This window comes from Eleginops maclovinus, chromosome 5, assembly GCF_036324505.1.
Source record: "Eleginops maclovinus isolate JMC-PN-2008 ecotype Puerto Natales chromosome 5, JC_Emac_rtc_rv5, whole genome shotgun sequence".
In the NCBI taxonomy this organism is placed as follows: domain Eukaryota; kingdom Metazoa; phylum Chordata; class Actinopteri; order Perciformes; family Eleginopidae; genus Eleginops; species Eleginops maclovinus.
Genome location: NC_086353.1, coordinates 9,703,318 through 9,721,839, shown reverse-complemented (window position 1 = coordinate 9,721,839; position 18,522 = coordinate 9,703,318). Strand labels below are relative to the sequence as shown.

Here is an 18,522-nt window from a genome sequence, read left to right as displayed (position 1 = left end):
ATTATGCGCTCCATCGAAGAGGACATGCTCCCTATGAAAATATGGTGGAACGAAAACAAAACTTTTAAAAACATTTATTTTTTTAGATCCTACATGCACTGGTCCTTTATTGTAGGCAGCGCAGAGTAGCTAAATCACAACAGAGCCAGATCTTTCCATACTTTGAGCTAATCTGCAAATGTTCTATGAGATGCTAAAATAAGATAATGAGCATATTAAAAATGATAGCTGCTAAACAGCAGCATTTTAGGGCTGTCATTGAGTCAGCTGACATGAAATTTAACTAAAAGTACTGCTGTGCCTAAGTAGCCCGCAGCCTCAAAGAGAAACTAGCATAGCATTTAGGAAACATAATCCCAGTGTAGGAGTTCTCGCCTCCTGGTGGCATCGGGCAATCTGGTAATTTCAAACTTCCAAGTTTGAAACTTAAAAAATTACAGGAGATTTATCTGTTTGTATGTTTTACCACAGTAGCATGTATTTTTGTCCGCTGGACTCTGTTAAGTAAAGCAATAGCCCTCATTTGTATTGACATTTGTGTCCAAAGAGTCAGAATGTAACTAAGTACATTAAATGTAACACACACTTGTGGATCCAGGTGAGGCAATAAATCTTAACTTTTCTTGTGTCAAAGCTGTGACATCAGAGCCCCTCCTGGCATCCAAATACAACAACTGGGCCTCAATGTAGATTCTTTAGGAACCACCGAGAGCAGCTGGGGGCAAACCAGTGTCTGCCAGTCTCGCTGCATCCAAGGCAACCGAGTAAACACAGCAGCAAACTGTCAGGTTAAACTTAAGCCTCGGCCCGGGTGATGTTTCAGTGTCACCAGAAAGCTAACCTTCTGCGCTGGTAGATGCCAAAAGTGTTTTTCTCTTTGCTTGAAGCTGTTTGATTTCCCTTTTGACCCTCGTCCTTTTTTATATTATTCTGTGTTTTTAGTGGTGAACCTTAATCATTAAAGTTTGAAACCGCAGTGAGCCTCAACAATCAGATCAGGGAGGTAAAGGAAATACAATTTAAATATGATCATTACAGAATGTCCCTGAATAAAATGTGTACTGATATAAACAAACAATCTATCAAAAAGTCAAAGTATACAAACAATTGGTGTTTGTTATTCAATTAAGGCTATCCTAATTGTGGCTTTAACTGATTTTTGAAGCATTAATAAAGGTTTTTTAAATGAAAAGTTAATCTATTAGTTAGAAGTAAACCCTTAATATGATTGAATGATTAGACAGTACATTATATTATTTGTTACCCTATGCTGACTATTCCATGCTTTAGCAAAAAGAAGAAGAGTGATTTGAAAACATACTTAGTTTTAACTTCATTAACAAAGTTTTTATGTAGGTTTTTTTTTTGTATTGGTCTGGATACAGACATCAGCAACCTTTTCCAAACATAAATAGACCTTTAAGTGATTCGAATTCATGGACATAAACATGTTCAGTGACTCGATTTAGAATTTATTGCAAACATATGAAGGCTTGTCAGTCTACATTACACTCATTCATCATATTCATTACTTTCCAGCTTGTAAGTGCAAACGCAGCACTCTCTTCTCCTTTCAAGGCTTCTCTCCGCTGTCATCCTGACCTCTGTCTTTTCCTGGGGCAGTCACAGTTGACATCAGTCATCTCATTGAAATATACGCCCTTTTTCTTTGAACATTCATAAACACACTTATCTCAGACCATCGCACCTCCTGTTAACGCTCTTTCTTTTTCAAAAGTCAAGCTTCATCAAGTCAGTTCATAATATGCTACTTTAACGTCAGAAACTTTTTAAAGGGACATCTGGAAGAATGTTTTTAAACAAATTATATTATGTATGTTACAGTGCATCTTTGGGCAAAATTCATCATAAACAATAAACAATGTTTATTTTTACAATTAACAAATCCATATAGTTCTCCTGCTATCACCAGAGTTTACAGCCATTCATTGCTGTGAGTGAATGTCAAAAGAGTGACAATCCAAGTGCATTAAGTACATTATTATTCACAGACAAAGGTCTTAAAAGGAACTAATAGAATACATGTGGGTTAAAGATTTTATGTTCATGACAAAATAAGAATAACTGGCTTAATTTAACTTACAAATTATAATATAATTGTTTTTATGTTAGTCTTCACAGGGTTTAAAAATGATATGTGCTTTCAATAAATCACCTAAGAATTTCTTCCACATTTGGATAACTTGCTCATCAAACACATACATTTAAAGGAGGTAGTATATCATATCTCTCATTTTGATTTCTTCATAATTCCTGTTATTTCTTTTAATTGGAAACTTGGCATTTCTGGCTGGACTTTTCTTAAAGAAATTTCAACAAAACAGATTCATAATATCAAATTCAATTACTGCACTGCTCTCAACTGCCTCAGGGGCACATTCATTTAAAAGTAAAATAACATATATTTAACATATATTAAGAAGAAAAATGAATTAAATGTAGAGTTTAAGTTGCTTTTCACCTCAAAATATGTTTTAACATCAACTTGCTCTAAAAAGCAAACCATGTCCAATCTACTGCACAGTCAACAGATCTTTCAAATCACGGCATGAATTTATATAATAAATCAACTCATAGGGCAATTTATATAAAGTCTGTTGTCACAGACGCATAAACACATGTATTTTACAGAATCAAGGTACATAGACTGACCAGCAGCTCCAAATACCTTTAATGTGTGTTTGGATTCGAAACATGCTAAAAAAATAGCAATCTACAGTTTGCATTGATCGATGCTGGTATAACTGAGTCTAGCACAATGTCCCACTGCTTATTCAAAAGGAAACAAAAAGGATACAAAAATAACCTCAGACTCACTATACAGAAAGCATGAGTAGTATGTTTGTCATCAGTTGGTATACCATCTCAATTCATACACATTTAAACTATAGAGGTCAAGGGTGTTAAAACAGAGAAACGGACATTGCTGTGTTTAAAGTGTAAATACACACCCAACACATGTGCAGTCTGTACACTGTCGTCTACAGTGAAGTAACATGACTCCTTGTTGTACACTCACAGAATACTGAAATGCCATACATAACTTACAGCCATGAACACGGACACATTCAGATGCACACGCACAAACTCCCGTCTCGTAACACAGAAAAGTGTAAAATAAACCAACACCAATAGAGGAAGTTATCCCCTATATGTTTCAGCTGACTTTAGACCCAACATTACTAAGGAAATAGTGACCTAAGTAAACTGTTACAGTCTCAGCTCAGCTTTATTCGAGCAACACACTTAAGGTGTTTTTTCCCCCCCTAAACATATTAATTAAAATATCAACATTCACTTCTTCTTACAGCATACAAATTGTGCAAGTATAAACAGTATTTCGTGAGTTGTGAAGTAGAACGGCAGACTTTTCTAAAATACATGGAAATGTTCAAGTGAATATGGAAAATTAGTGTTGGAGAGTAGTAATGTGATACATAGCTATGTCAAATATATTTACCATTTAAGAGGGGCATCATTAAAATATATTATTTTCATATACAATTATTTGAATTCCTTCTCTGAGTGAGCTTTGGGGGATAATTACTTCTTAATCTGCATTTAAAATTCACTGCAGGCCAATGGTCCCTTTCCTTAGAAAACGGTGATCAATATTGTAGGTTGTATTTAGCATAAGTAAATAAATTGTCGAAATAAAGCAAGACTATGTAACCTTTGATAAGTAGCGGCCCGTGTGGCCACAAGAAGCAATTCCAGAATAATGGCACATTATTCTGGAATTGCTAAAGCTTAGACTGTGGGAGTCCATGGCATCCCCCAAGCCAGTGCAGAAATATCATTTCTCCACCTGGTCCTTGGTCTGCCCAGCGGCCTCCTCTCAACGTGACATGCCTTGAACACCTCCCTAGGGAGGCGGCCATATAGCATCCATGCTAGGTGCCCAAACCTCCTCAACTGGCTAATTTCTTTGCAAAGAGCAGCGGCTCTACTCAAACTCCCTCCTGAATTACTGAACATCTCACCTTATCAAGCCACTCTCTTGGAAATGCGATCTTGTTCTTTCGGTATTGACCCACACTTAATGACCATAGGTAAGAGTAGAAACAAAGAGTGGGGTTAAGACTTTTAAAGAGTAATAGTCTGAGGAAACAGTCTACCCATTTCCTGCAGAGATTCATTCCCTCAGATTAAGAGGTGCTAATCCTCCTCCCAGAAGCTTCACACTTGACTGCTAACTATTCCCTTGAGAGCTGAATGTTGCAAACTTAAAATGCCATCAGATCCATGAGTATCACAAACAGGGTGGATGGTCAAAACGCAGCCCTGACAAAGGCCAACCCCATTGGCAAAACACATTCTGATAAAGCCGGCAGAACCACCAGATCCACAAAAAGCAGTGATCCAATCCTGAGGCCATATCTTTTGAATTCTTCTCAATGGATGAATGCTAACGTCAGTCACCACTGACCAGTGACCTCCGTTAGCAAAGTGGAAATTCTTTCCCCAAGCCTTTTAACTGTGCTTCTTCAATGGATGGATCTTCATTCAGTTCAGGAGAACCTCTATGAGGCTAATAAAAAGTTGTTCTCTGTCGCCAACTCTTAAACGTAGAAGCTCACTGAAGCTCCAGTGTTTTTAGTCCCCTCAAACCTGCCTTCACCTTTCAGGGAGCCTTTAAGCCATACAAGCCCAAAACCGGCTTGTGTTCAGTAAGATTGAATTTATTGTTCATGATGACTACTTTTCATATTTAAGTGAAGGATATGATCCACTTTTAAAGTTACATAGTTTTGCTTTAAATTCATAATAACGAAGTAAAGGCTTGGCCAATGACATCACTGATCTTTCAAAGAGGCCTGCCTTGTTTCCTTTTGAATAGACATGTTGCAGGGCCCAAACAGCATTTCAAAAGTTCTAGACAGCAGCTGAATGGAAAGTATTGCAAAGCAGATACATATAGCAACATGGCAGAGCATAAGCCAGAGTACGTGGCATATTGCATTTACCCCTAAAAAGTGCTGCAATGCATACAGTGTCCAGAAATGTCTAGTTCAAAGATAAACAACACTGCATAGTGGGGATAGAAATGTTTGTGGCTGGAAGTTGTCCTGGGGAGTAGATCGCAGGCGGCTGGGGTAAAAACTGCCCTCACGCTGAATGAAGGATATTTCTTCGGTGTGGATGTCTAGAAGTGACATAAAAGAAGACATACATGATTGTTAAAGTCAGAAGATTGCCAATAAAAAGGTGGGGGAAACAATGGTTAGTTTTGGTCCAGTTAATGATAGAAAAATCCTTGTTTTAAAAAGTAGTAATCTTCCAGATTGTACTTCCTGGTTCTGAACCAGGGGACCAGATTTAGCCGAATCACTGCTGGAGGTACGCTACTCCATTTGTTTACGTACGAGTGCTGGAGGTCAGAAGTGCTCTCCACCTACTTCTCCCCCTTTAGGAAAAAGCAGAGGGGGAGGGGGCTATTAAAAGTTGACCCCCATCTCAGCCCCGCAGACTCGCTTCCAAGCTGGAGCTGCAGCAGCATCTGATCTCTGCGAGCAGCTGTCCTCTCCCTGCATCAGCACAACAAATACTTTACATTGCCTGACCTTTTCCTCCTGCATCACTATCCCAGCCATGCCCCTGCGTCCCGCCGACGTAAACGCCCCCAACATCACCACCATTTACACTAGCATGCACGCACGCACGCATCCATCGGCGCAAGCACACACACACACACACACACACACACACACACACACACACACACACACACACACACACACACACCCTGTGTTCCTTTCACACCACCACTGAACCCCACACTAGGCCCCTGCCTAACACGCACCCAGCTGACATGTATCCCTCATGCTCAGGCAGTTGTATTATTGCGCTGACACATTAGCTGAGAATGGACTGTGACTAATTGTAAATGTGTGGATATATATGAGTGTATATGAGAAACGGAAAATGAATTTGAACTTTTTTTGGGTTTGACGAATACCACTTTGAACGAGAAAAAAAAGAGAAAGAAATACTTTGTGTCTGTCTTTTTGTTCTTCATTCTACATTTTTTGCTTTGTGTATTTTTGACCTGCCTGCTTGTCCATTTAAAAAAACAATTATTAATGCATTCATCTCTAGATAGATGATGGATATTTTAAGTTGTCTCCTTTCACACCTTCCAATTTCCAAACATGTGTACTAAATACAAAATGCCACTTTATTCTCCATTTCTGTCCAACTTGTAATGGCCCTTTTTAAATCAGTTGATTTATACAGTCTAGAGCCAGAATCAATGAATCAATGAATCAAAAAACAGCTTTGAACATTATCAATGCTTTAAACGGCATGGCCGACCTCTTAAAGAACACCTTTTTTTTCTATCTTTCTATGTTATGGCATTATTTATTATTAATAACCAATACTGGTTATACAGTCTTTCATATCAAACTTGATCATGATCATTAGGTAAACCTATGCTTTTTCTGCTGCCTTTTGAGTTTAATCAGGATCTGAAACATTTAGTTGAAATACTAATTGTGGTAAGTGTGTAAATTGTGCATCAATTAATTTAAAATATAATTTTAGCATTTACAGTATCTTAGCTCTGCTTGTGACAGATAAAGAAATTGAAAAGCACAATTGTTCTTTCCAAACTTCACTTAACTTTTGTTGTGAACTATATATTAAAATATGCATTTTATGGTATAAGAGCAGTAAATATTATAAACAAGAGATTAAACCCCATTTTAATTAAAGACGTTGGGTAAATCGGCAAATGTGTTAGCATGCAGTGGGTAAGCATTGCACGTTGGCAAGCTAGCATTGAGTCCAAATCACAGCAGAGGCTGACAAAGTGCAGCTAAATGTCAAGCTGGAGCTGATGGATGTTGACACTGAAAAAGTACAGCTGAGCATGACATGCCTGACTCATGTAACAAAGTGACCACGGTTACTGCGGTTTTTAGATTTCTAACACTAGTGCTATTAATTAAGTGCAAACATTTGCCTGATTTGGAGTACAAACAAGTTTGGAACTGAACTGAAACATTGCTTTCAAGAGCAAGTTCATGGTTATTCAAGATAATCAACAAACCTCGCAAAACTTTAAATGAAATCCCTGAATCAGAAAAATTCTCAAAGAAATGTATCATCATTCTTGCCCATAAACAATTAACTTGAATTCAACTGATTTTTTAAGATACATATTTAGTTTATTTTTTGTTACCACAACAGTGCACTGTTCTTGAGTATTCTATAGAAAAGCAAGGTTGTTCCAACTCATCAAGCCAGGGGAAGGTTTTTATGAGATGTCACGAAAACGGAACAAACACGTTATTGAACTGCAATGCTATCCAAGTAATTAACTGATTTCTAACGCTGATTAAGAATAACTAAGTGTCACTGACGAGAATACTTTCTTGTGACACTTTTCAACCCTGAGAATAAACCATGTAAACAAAGTCGTCTCACACTATCAAAATAGCCCGACGATGTGTAATGCAGGGAAAAGGGAACTCAACTGACTCGCACCGGGCCAAGGCTGAAAATCCCAGCATACCCAGCGGAGTCAGGTTACCTGTCATGAAGCTACTGCATGTCTATTAACACTGACATGCCACTGCTGAAGCAGACAAGCTGTATGGCCGATTAAGTAACATTTACAACACAAAAGTTATAAAAACTCATGTAATATATCAGGATCTTTACGAAGGTCCACACAACTGTGTGAGTGTTACATTGCTGCAAAATGAAAACACATGGTTCATCATCAAAGTATCAAACTCTATCAATCTCCCTGCCAATTAAGGGCATGGATTATTTATCAGGTGTAGAAACTGGACTAAATACAATTATATGCTTATTTCTGAGGTCCTTTTCGAGCTCATAAGCAAAGTTCTGTGAATATTTTTGATACGTTAAAAGCAGAACCTTGTTTGATCTTTGTGATTGTATTTTTTTTGTATTATTTCCAACCAACTAAGTTAGAGACATTTTCAAATGGGACTATTTAAAAAAATATATTATACAGCAGTGTTGAGTGCAGTCAATTTAATCTTTAGGTTTTAATGGATTCAGTTGATAGTAAGCTAGTAGTGCAACCCAACAGAACATTAATTCCCTTACAGAAACAAAAAAGAAGAAAAATACAAGGACATGTTAGTGTGTGCTCACTTGCTTACATGTATGATGAGATGTTTGGTCACCGATGCTCCACTACAAAGCTCATCGTTGTTCCATCAAAGGAGGGTGGTGCGATGATTCTTGGACCTTGTTGCGTTGTGATGCTGATAACTGGCTTCCTGTCTGAGCTAGCTGTGCCACCTCTAGTGGTCACATGTCCCAAACTTACAGGAAGCTGCAGTGGCACCTGAGATGCTACACCTGTTGCACTGTAATACGCACTCTCTGCGCCTGATGGATTCATTTCTGGCATATGCCTTTTTGCGATTTTTACATTTTCTCCACCTGCATACTCAGAGTGACATGGTGACTGTGGCAACACCGCCTGGGCTGTTAGAGTGGGCGAGGGGATGAAGCCTGGGTAGACCATGTAGGTGGGGGCGAATGCTCCTGGGTTCAGGGCTAGGGGGGACAACGAGAGAGGCACGGGGCTGACAGGTGCCACAGGAGAATGGGACATGGGTATATCCACATACTGGCCTGTCTCAGGGTCGAATAGTCTCTTTGTGGTGGCCTGTATAGGAGTATCCACCAGATAATAATGTCCAGTTGTGGGATCCAAAAGCATCTTGCGCTGGGTTTGGGTGAGCGCCTCTCCTGTAGAAGATGTAGGGGACACAGTCGGGACAGATGGAGAGAAACACAACACCTGCTGCTGTGCTTGAGGGCCTGTTGTGGCTGCGTGATGGTAGATGCTTGAAGTCGGGTACTCCATAATTAACGGAGATCTTTTCTGTTCAGGTGTCTTCCTGTCCTTTGTTTTGATTTGGCTAACATTTGAACCTGTCTCCCTTGAAACAGGCTCACGATTCAGCAGTTTGATCTCATTCTTATACCCCAGCCCCGGGATGGTTAAATAGTTCTCAGAGTCTGAGCAGGCTGGTGCGACATTGGGATTAGTGGGAATGATTTTGACCTTTCCCTGTACCACCTGGCCATGTTTCGGAGGCTCTATTTTCACAGAGAAGGGAGCCACTGGTGTGTTGGAGCTTTTCATAGTTGATGTTTGCAGCGCAGAACTCTGTGGAATAGGTTTTCTAACTGAACTTATGCTGACCTGTGGCTTATTGCCCAAATGAAGGACACGTTTGTTGCTAAATGTTTTATTTAGCTGTGGTTGTGTTTTAAACGATTCATCGTCATATGGAACATTTATGATGTTCAGAGCTCCTTTATCTTCCTGAGCCTGAGGAGTCCTGTCATTGATAGTGTCCAGCTCCTCTACTCCATGCTCCTCCCTGGCAATAAGCGACATTACATGGCTATCTCTGATTGTTTGTGGAGCTTGAGTTTTACGTTTCCACTCATTTCTGTCAAAAACATAAAGCTGCTCCATTGTTTTGACTGCAGCTTTAAGCTTCTCTAGTGCGGCCTGCTTTGGTATTTTAGGCTCATTTCTCCTTTCAGCTGTCTCACATGCTAACTTCTCCTGCCTCTGTTTTGTCAGTTTGGTTTCATTTTTTTGCTGATTTTCTATCTGGTCAGGGTGTAGCTGCTTTGATACAACAGGTGGAGCCCTACTGGCTGTGCAATGTGATGGTGTATTCTCCTCTGCTGCTGGTTGTTTGACATTTGTTTTTACTGATTGACATTTAATCACAATAGGAGCTGGTAACACATGCTTAACCGGCTCCTTTGTGGCCTCAGGTTTATCAGCTGCTGTGGAACATTTATTCTCAATATTATCTAATGAAACAAATCGATATGAACTTTTAACCAATTTACGGACATCTCTGACCTGATATATGGGGGTTTGAAACTTACATTTGGTGTCTCTTATGTCTCTCACGGTAAAGTTGGGGATTTTATCCGAAGCAGACAAAACGTGGCCTTTGGCCTCATCTGCTGCCCTAAATGTGTTCACAGTGTTGAAACTTATTTTTGGGGTTAACAGGTTGGCAATGTTCAGTGTACAGCCTTTATTTTCTTTCACACTCCTCAGGCATATTTTTATCTCAGGGGTTTTCCCTCCCTTTATATTGTCTTCTTTGCCGTTTCCACTATTGTCTGTTATAAACTCCTCACATTTCTGTTGGCCAGCCAATGGGTCTATGACAGGTGCACGGCTTGACGAATTCTCTGTACAATCCTTCTCTTTTGAAAGGAGCTGGCAGTTTGGAACAAAAAGGAGTTTTGTTAGCATGCTGCTGGTGTCTTGTCCTTTTTTGGGGTCAGTCATAGGTGTGGGTTCAGCCACATTTACAAGTTCTGTCTCATCTCTTAGTAGATTAAATGCACTACTTTCACTGTGGCCGAGCAATGCTTTTACAGGCCCCTGATGTCTCTTTTGTGAATCATCTGGGGGTTTGTAGCATTTCTCTACAGGCTCACAGGAGCAAGGTCTGCTGCCATCCAGGCTCTGATCATCAGCAGAAGTAACAGTGAAGTCTGAGCCTGAATCTGATGCATGCCTTTGAAAACATCTCGCTTGACTTCTGTCTTTCATTCTGTCCTGATCTTTGATTTGAAAACTCGGCGAGAGAGCTGGGTGATTGCCACGAAGTTCACCCCTCTCCATTTTGCACTCCTGTTCAAACTGCATCTTTTTAGAAAGCACATTGGTCAATAGACTTGATGCAAAAACTGCTCTTTTGTGTGTATCATTCATGCTTTCTGTGTGATGATATTTTATCTCACACCCTGAACTGGCAAGCACAGTCCCAGTAACCTCATTGGATTGCGGTTTTTTTTGAGCATTTGGGCCGTCTGGTGTCTTCAGGTGCTTCCATATTGCAGCGGAAATTCAGCATGACTCCACGCTGCTTTCGTTGAACAGGATTGTTTAGCTTGATATTTTTACTAGAAGAGGACGATTGTTCAGAAGCTGTTCTCTTCTTCAGCGCATACACATTGGTTTGTTGAGCTTTCATGCCGGTAAAAGACTTACCGTGCCTCTTACTGTCCACAGTGTTATTCATTTCCAAAGTTGAGCTGGAAGTTTTGTGCGCAATTACGCTCCTCTCTCGTCCCCGTGATACATTTCCATAATTCCAGTCCACATAAGCTGACCACTTATTTAGCCCATATTCCGACATAGAAGACTCACTCGAGGTGCTAAGATTAATGGCGTCAAAGTACGGACATGCCAAGCTCCGGAAAGACTTGGCGGTTAAATTACGCACCTCTTTGTCAGCGTCGTCCAGCTCGCTGATGGAACTGGACGCTCCGCTGGAGTACTCATTAATATCTTTCCGTCTCAGTTTGGAAGCAAGGTGCTGACGGCCCGGAGCAGGGATGAAGGGCCCCACTCTACCGCCACAGTTCACCAAAGAAAGGTTGCTCCCGTCTCTGAAGTGTTTCGTGTTGTCAAAGACAGGTTCGTGAACCGCCCTGGAGGAAGTTTTGATTGATAAATGAATTTTCCCCGTTCTGGCGTCTCCACTGTGGTTTTTGAACACGCTTTCATCTGAGCTGGCACATTTATCCGAGTCACAAAGTTCACTATCATCCTGTTCGGTGCTGACAACTGCTTCACCAAGATTAGACTGCACTTTGGGATGGCCCCTGTCCTCCAGTATCAAAATCCCCTCCTGTGATTCATCGCTTTCAAAAGACGCATAATCCACAAAAGAATAGACAAGATTGTCGTCTTCCAAATCCCAACATGTCCCTCGGCCTAGGTCGTAATCTACGTCGTGGTCGAGCTCGGTCAACTGGATTTCGTGAGTCGTTATATAGTGGGACTCGTCCTCCACGGCGTCGGAGCAGCACTGGTCCGAGAGCCCCGCGCTGGTGCCATCATCAGACTCCGTCTTGCTGTTCAGATACATGTCGGTGTATTGGAGCTCGTCGCTCTCACTGCACACATGTTCACCGCACTCACTCGGTTCGAGCTCGGCTTGGCGTCGATCCTCATTCTCCTGATCGGTGTTGGGAAGTGTGGTTTCCAAAGGCAGCTCACCAAAAACAGGCTCCGGGACGAGGCTGTCGTCTAACTTCTCTCCAACAAAGTCCTCTGAAATAATTTCACCCTCATCGTCGTGCCCCCCTTGCTTTGAATTGTAACACTTGATAACTGACAGCTGGTTTCCCTCGCCAGTGAAAGTCACTTTCACTGTTTTCGCCCCGTCCGGTCTCATGTCCAGGTCCACATAGTTGGACTCCTCACTGTTTTTCTCCGTGGCGTGGGCCTTGCTGTCCGTGATGTTCTTATGCTTGTCTTCTGGGAGCAGCTTCCTGTGAAGTAAGGTGTCATCTCGGTAAGTGAGAGTTTCCTCTGCTGCTTCCATTTAGTCCGGTCTTACGGTCAGGTGGTCCTCGTTTACGATGTTACCCCGACACAGGACGGAAAACTCTGCAGGCTGCACGGGTGAGGGGGGCGGAGAGCGAGGAGGGTGAGTGGTTGAGAGAGGGAGAGAGAGAGTCCCAATGAAAATCCCACGATGATTTCTCTCAGTTGTGAAGCTGTTCCAAACATTATAATCAAATATTTGGTATGTTTTTTTACAATAAGAACCGGGCTTTATGCAACTATCCTCCAAAAAGTGCTAAGATTCAGCACCTTTACCAGAAGAACAGTTCCTCTCTGAGTTCCTCAGAATGGCTTAAACACATTTGAGAGACATGGTTGCTTTTTCTTTAAAAAATCCCCCCCCTTTTTCTTTAGGAAATCCCCAAATGAGTTAATTCACTGTAGTGCAACACTTTATTTAACATTATAAACCATTACATCTGGTTTATAACTTTTATAAACCGTTTAAACTCGTTTTGGTTCCATCAGTTTGACATAATTCAAGGAAAATCGTTTTAGTGCCATTGATGCACTTACTGATGAAGGTATTAGCTTAACTTTTTTATTGAGTTAGTTCAGTTAGTCTACTATTAGTATTTAGTGTTAGGGTAGTTGTGTTTCATAATCCATAACAAAAAAAACTTAAAATGATTGAATATACTAATAATACAGTCAGTTAAATGGGCACAGGTATTTCATGGTGTGCATTATGAAGCTTCAACAACACCTTCTTTAAACGGTAATACCACATGAAATCATCTTGAATTCCAAATAAAATGGTAAATACACACTGGTGTGTGTCTACTGGTAGACTGGGGTATAAACTGTGGTATATGCAGTCACAGAGTATGTATTTCAACCCAAAATGAAATACACACGCCAGGTTTGAAGATGGTCGTGGTCCATGTAAGGGCACACACACTGCATTACAAGGAGTGTGTGTGTGCAAAAATTGCTCACACAATGTCCTAAGCTACTTAATGTTGGCACTTATAATGTGTGTAGATCTGAGAATGCCATAGTGCTCTGCCCTCTCACTGAAACAGCTGCCTTTTCTTGATTGAGAAAAATATTCCCCACCAGCTGGTGCCAGTCAACTCAAAGAATTTACTACAAGTTCATGCAGTCATCTGTAGATTTTGTCTAATCTGTTGGAACTTTATTCCTGCTACCACCATTGGGCCATGTGGGTCTCGCTTGCCAACAGTAAATAGACAGGGTGTTTGATAATAATTTAGTTTGCAATCAGGGACAATGCTGATTAATGCTCTCACGCACAGTAATGATCCAGTTATTAGAGCAATGTCTAAGTGTTGAAGACACAAGTGTTGTTTCTGGACGGGGCCCCAGATTGGTGGTATGCAGCAGGGAGGGGTTGGGCTAACAGTTGCTGCGTGTGGAGGGCACACTGACAGCACTATCAAGGACAGAGGCCACCAGTATAAAGCCTTTGTCACCCTTAAATCCCACTTTTACACTCTGTGTTAGCCTCTTAGAAGCAATCTGTTTTTTATGCAGAGGTGAAAACAAACTCAATACATTAACTATGGGTACTGTACTAACTTTACGTACACTTTTTAGGTTTTAATAACTGGATTCATTTGAAGGCTGTAGTCACTTTATTTATTTACATATTTAAAAGCTTATGTATAAGATAAAGCCCATAGTTAAGATTTAAGTAGTCATTTTAATATTCTGGCTTGTGTCCCCTTACAAACAAGCAGTGTCTTATACATCTGTAAAATAAGATTTTTTTCTCTCTTCTAATCATCCCATGACCACTCATATTTACCTTGCAGACCCTTTCCAGCCCACCCTTAGGTTTGGGAACTAAAATACTTAACAGTTCATGAAGTGTTTAAAACTAGCTGCAGCTACAACAAATACAATGCTACTTTTATGTCATTGATTCAATAGCAATATAATGATATAATGTATATTATGCTTTTCTGTAAAACAGCATATTTTATTTTGATACTTTAAGAAGCCTATTTTGCTCATGATCATAATTTACCAAAGTAAGAGATGAATCCAGGACTTTTACTTTAGCTTTACTTGACTGAAGTTCAATATATTTAAAGGGAAACATTAGTGATGCCATAAAAAGTAAACTAGATCTTTAAAACCAATCATTAAAACATTTGAATCAATGATTGCTGTCAGGCTGCGAGTATTTCAACCAATATAACAAACATTACCTAGATGAGGATTGGATAACTCTGTATGAGTGCCTATGCTGTATTGTAAACATAAACAGCAGTACAACTAAAGTTCATGGCTCAAGCTTAGGTTTCAAATTGAAAAGATATACCCATAATCGCTTTTAAATGACTTACCAGTGCTGGCCTATAAATAATTGTTTTACTTGGTTTTCATTTACTTTTCTCATTTGAAAGTTAGATTTTTTATAGCGGTGATACAAATGAAAATACAACATGATTTCAACAATAATCAACAATAATTATTGTAAAACCACCTGGTTTATATTGTGTTGGACCTTCTTTCGTAATAAATCTGAAGTGGAAAATCAGTGCATGTATTTCCTTGAAGTGAGAGCCGTTTAAGATTTTATTATTTTCTTTCTGTGCAAAAACATGAACACACACCCGGGTTAAACTGACCTCCACAAAGCTGATAAATTTAGGCAGCTATTTAAAAAGGGACAGCGCTCACGCAAGCACGTTGAGATCAGTTTCTTACAGTGGCTACATTAAAACAGCAGGTGTTAAATCATGAGCACCATTAATCAATGACACGAAGAGTCCGTGTGAAGACCTTTTCAACCCTCGCCCCAACCCTCAAACACATCAAAGGTTGATACAGAATACAACACAATATGTACCTGCTCTAAAAATAAACAAGGATAAGTTTAACAGTAACACAGCAAATCTTCCAGCGTTAACAAGTGTTGATTTTACAGTGACAGATTTTCAGGGTTGACAAGCGTTGGTCGGGACAGTTATGCAGTCTCAGAGCAGACGCGTCTACATTGCGGCTTGAAAGCATTTAAAAAACTCTGAGGTGTGTACTTTTGCAGCCTGGAGTTTGACCCTGGAAAAAGTTGTAGATTTTTGCAGTTTTAAATGATCCAGACTCCAAACAAAGTTAGAGCTGACCAGATGGCACACTTCTTTAATCTTAGATCTACCTTTTAAATGATCACGAAATGGAAATTGTATATGGTTAAGTAATAGGAATAAAATACAAATAAAAGTATAAACATAAAGTATAAATTGTAAAAAGTATTTCATTTGTTGCAACTGAGATGTTATTATGTACAGTATATCATAATTTGTATCGCTCTTATTATTATTATGCATTGCAAGCATAATTACACTGACTATAGCGATGTGTTCTGTTTGTTTAATGTATCGGTTTTGGTTGATGTGTGCCATGAAATGGTACAAGTACAAGTACCTCTTACCGGTACAAATATTATAAATAGTATACTTCAGTTAATTAGTTACAATATATCAGTCAGTCCAAATTCATACAGTGCAGCCAAATATTGTTCAAACCCACAAAATGTCATTTTTAATTCTAAAATCGCACAGACATTCATGATATGAGGACATGAAACAAGCTAAAATATGTCTACTACTAATGCATATCCAATACTGTCAGACTGTATGGATTATTGTAATGTTTCCCAAATTCTGAAGGTAGACCTGTGTGTCAAGGGGTTCATAATTTCCCTTTTTTAATTTTTAAAAAACTTTTATACAATAATGAGAGAAAACTGAGTTTAAAAAGATGATCAATTGCTCTGAATTTATAAAACATAGTGAACACTGGCTTGTTGAATATATCCCTTATTTCAGTATGAAATGTTTATGTTTCCCGTCAGATTGTGCTACCTAGCAGCGCCGGTGACTTTCTGAAACGACTTCTGACTGGGAACTGGAGACGTTGGAGAGTCTGAACACCTGCTGTGAGGCAGTAATCAGCAGCCAGTCCTCTCCAGGTTACCTCCTCTGAGGGGTCACATGGTTCAAAGGGTTAAAAGGTCATCTTTGGATTTGAAAGTGTCATATGTGAGCTAGTTTACTGGATGTACAGGGTGTAAGGGATTAGAGGGTTACCCTAAACCTCTGATAATGACATTTCACTTAAGAAGGATAAATGATCAGTGAGAATATTTAGGACTCCTTTACTGACCCTCTGGTGAAGAATTCAGTAAGGTTGATAATGTACAGTATATATATTATCATTTTCAAGAAGCAGCCCATTCAAATCAAATCGCAGCACAGCAAATGATAAAGGGAAACTGGCCAAATTGTTTAATGTGGAGTAATGTATAGCTTTTCTATAGCCAACAATACATCATGTCCGATCTATTACGTACATTTGCCTCAAGGGTTTTTACAATCTGTACAGCATGCACCACCATCTAAATGTGGAAAGCTCAGATAACTCAGACTACTGGTGCCAATTTTTAACAAGCCACTCTTTAACGTTATTAATGTTAATAAATAATGTCCTAATCAAATTTGAATGGCAGATTTGTTAGAAATAAACATATCTGGGAATTTTAATCAATGCATCATCCACATTTATATTGCTAAATAGACTCCATTAACATCACCTAGTAAGGCCTTGTTAAAAAGTGGTATCGTACTGTACCATCGGATGGCACTAAAGTAAGATAATCATACACCTCTTTATCTGTGCTGCAGCTGAAAGTACTGTATTTGAAAATATACAGAGGAAATATTTCAATACCAGATTGCATTCATACCATGTTCCACTTCCATTGAGACTGAGTATTGGTGTTGTACCTACACACTTAATGGTAATGGGACAATTTGAATTGTTATTGGATAGCAGAATACACACACCAATTCCCTAACATAATGTTGTATATTTTAATCTTGTATGTGTGCTTGGCGGTCATTATCTAACTTTTTATGACTTATATTCCTTCATATACTGTAGTTGTATGTTCATAAATGTTATATTTTGTCATGTTTAATTTGTTTTATAACTTAATCCACAACCAGAAGATGCAGTAGACATCACAGTCTTCTCTACTAAATTAAGACGTGGTGATCTTTTTTTTTCAAATCTGTGTGAAGATACAGTTCATGTGGTTGATCACATAGAGATTTTTTTTAAAGTTCATTAAGTTGTACAGACACCCAGAACATGAGTAAAATGTCGTCATATGGTGATGATTGTCTAGAAAGAAATAGCAGAGAGCTGTTCGCCGTAGCGTCCCCTGGTTTCAGCTTGCACGTGTCTTGAGTGTTTCAGAGATACTCTAGCCTAAAAACAGCAATGCTATGCAAAGCCGTCATGAATTATGCCAGCAATGGCAGACATGTACGGTTGCCCCCTTCTGGCAATGGGTATTTAGTTTCACTCATGCTCATAAACTACTGGTCCTCCAGCAAAGGTCAGCACCTTGTTAGGACCTGCTGCGACAACTAACAACCCTATTGTTTTGAGAATATTACTTTCTATGAAAGATGCTGCTATCTGGCCGTTAAAGCAAACATAATATAGTTCATTTTAACGCTTGTGGGTCATAATTGTGGATTGCAAATAAAAATAAATAAAGTGAAATGAAGTGTGCCCTACTGTGATTGTATACTTTGTTTTACACCATTCAATATCAAACCTTTTTTGTATTGTTTTATAGTTTCGATTCATTTTTGCCATCAGTGAGGACACTAAACATATTATAATCACACATTTACAGCTGTAACTTTGTAAATAAAAACACAAAATAACCTGAAAAGGCAAAGTGGCGGAAAAAGAGAAAATAGTCTGTTCTTTTCTGTTTTTGTTCATCAATGTATGTGTGTATAAGGAAAGATAAAGGGAGCAGCAAAGACTCCAGCAGAAAGTAACAAAAGAAACATCACCACACAATTACTAGATATTTAACTCCAAATCCAATATTTTATAGTTTGTAGGACTTATATACCTTTGAGGAAACAATAACAGAGGAGCAAAAATCAGTAGACTGCTCCATGGATAAATTATTCTAGAATGCTAAACCTTATATTATTAGAATACATCCATCATATTAAATCATATAAATAGATATAGCAGCTTACTTTTTCTACGAGTTAAAAAATCTGTAAACTTGGTAGTTTGTTCCCCCTATAGTTATCAGCAGCCAC

The 18,522-nt window shown here is 39.2% G+C and overlaps 1 protein-coding gene across 1 annotated transcript; it reads right to left on the bottom strand.

The window, feature by feature from the left end:
• Window positions 1–1,459: 1,459 nt before the first annotated feature.
• Window positions 1,460–12,392, bottom strand: LOC134864027 (uncharacterized protein C4orf54-like). Its single transcript, XM_063882755.1, is given in 3 exon segments — window positions 1,460–5,167; window positions 8,163–10,843; window positions 10,845–12,392. Coding segments are annotated over 2 exon segments (4,209 nt in total). The 3' UTR covers window positions 1,460–5,167; window positions 8,163–8,182.
• Window positions 12,393–18,522: the final 6,130 nt, after the last annotated feature.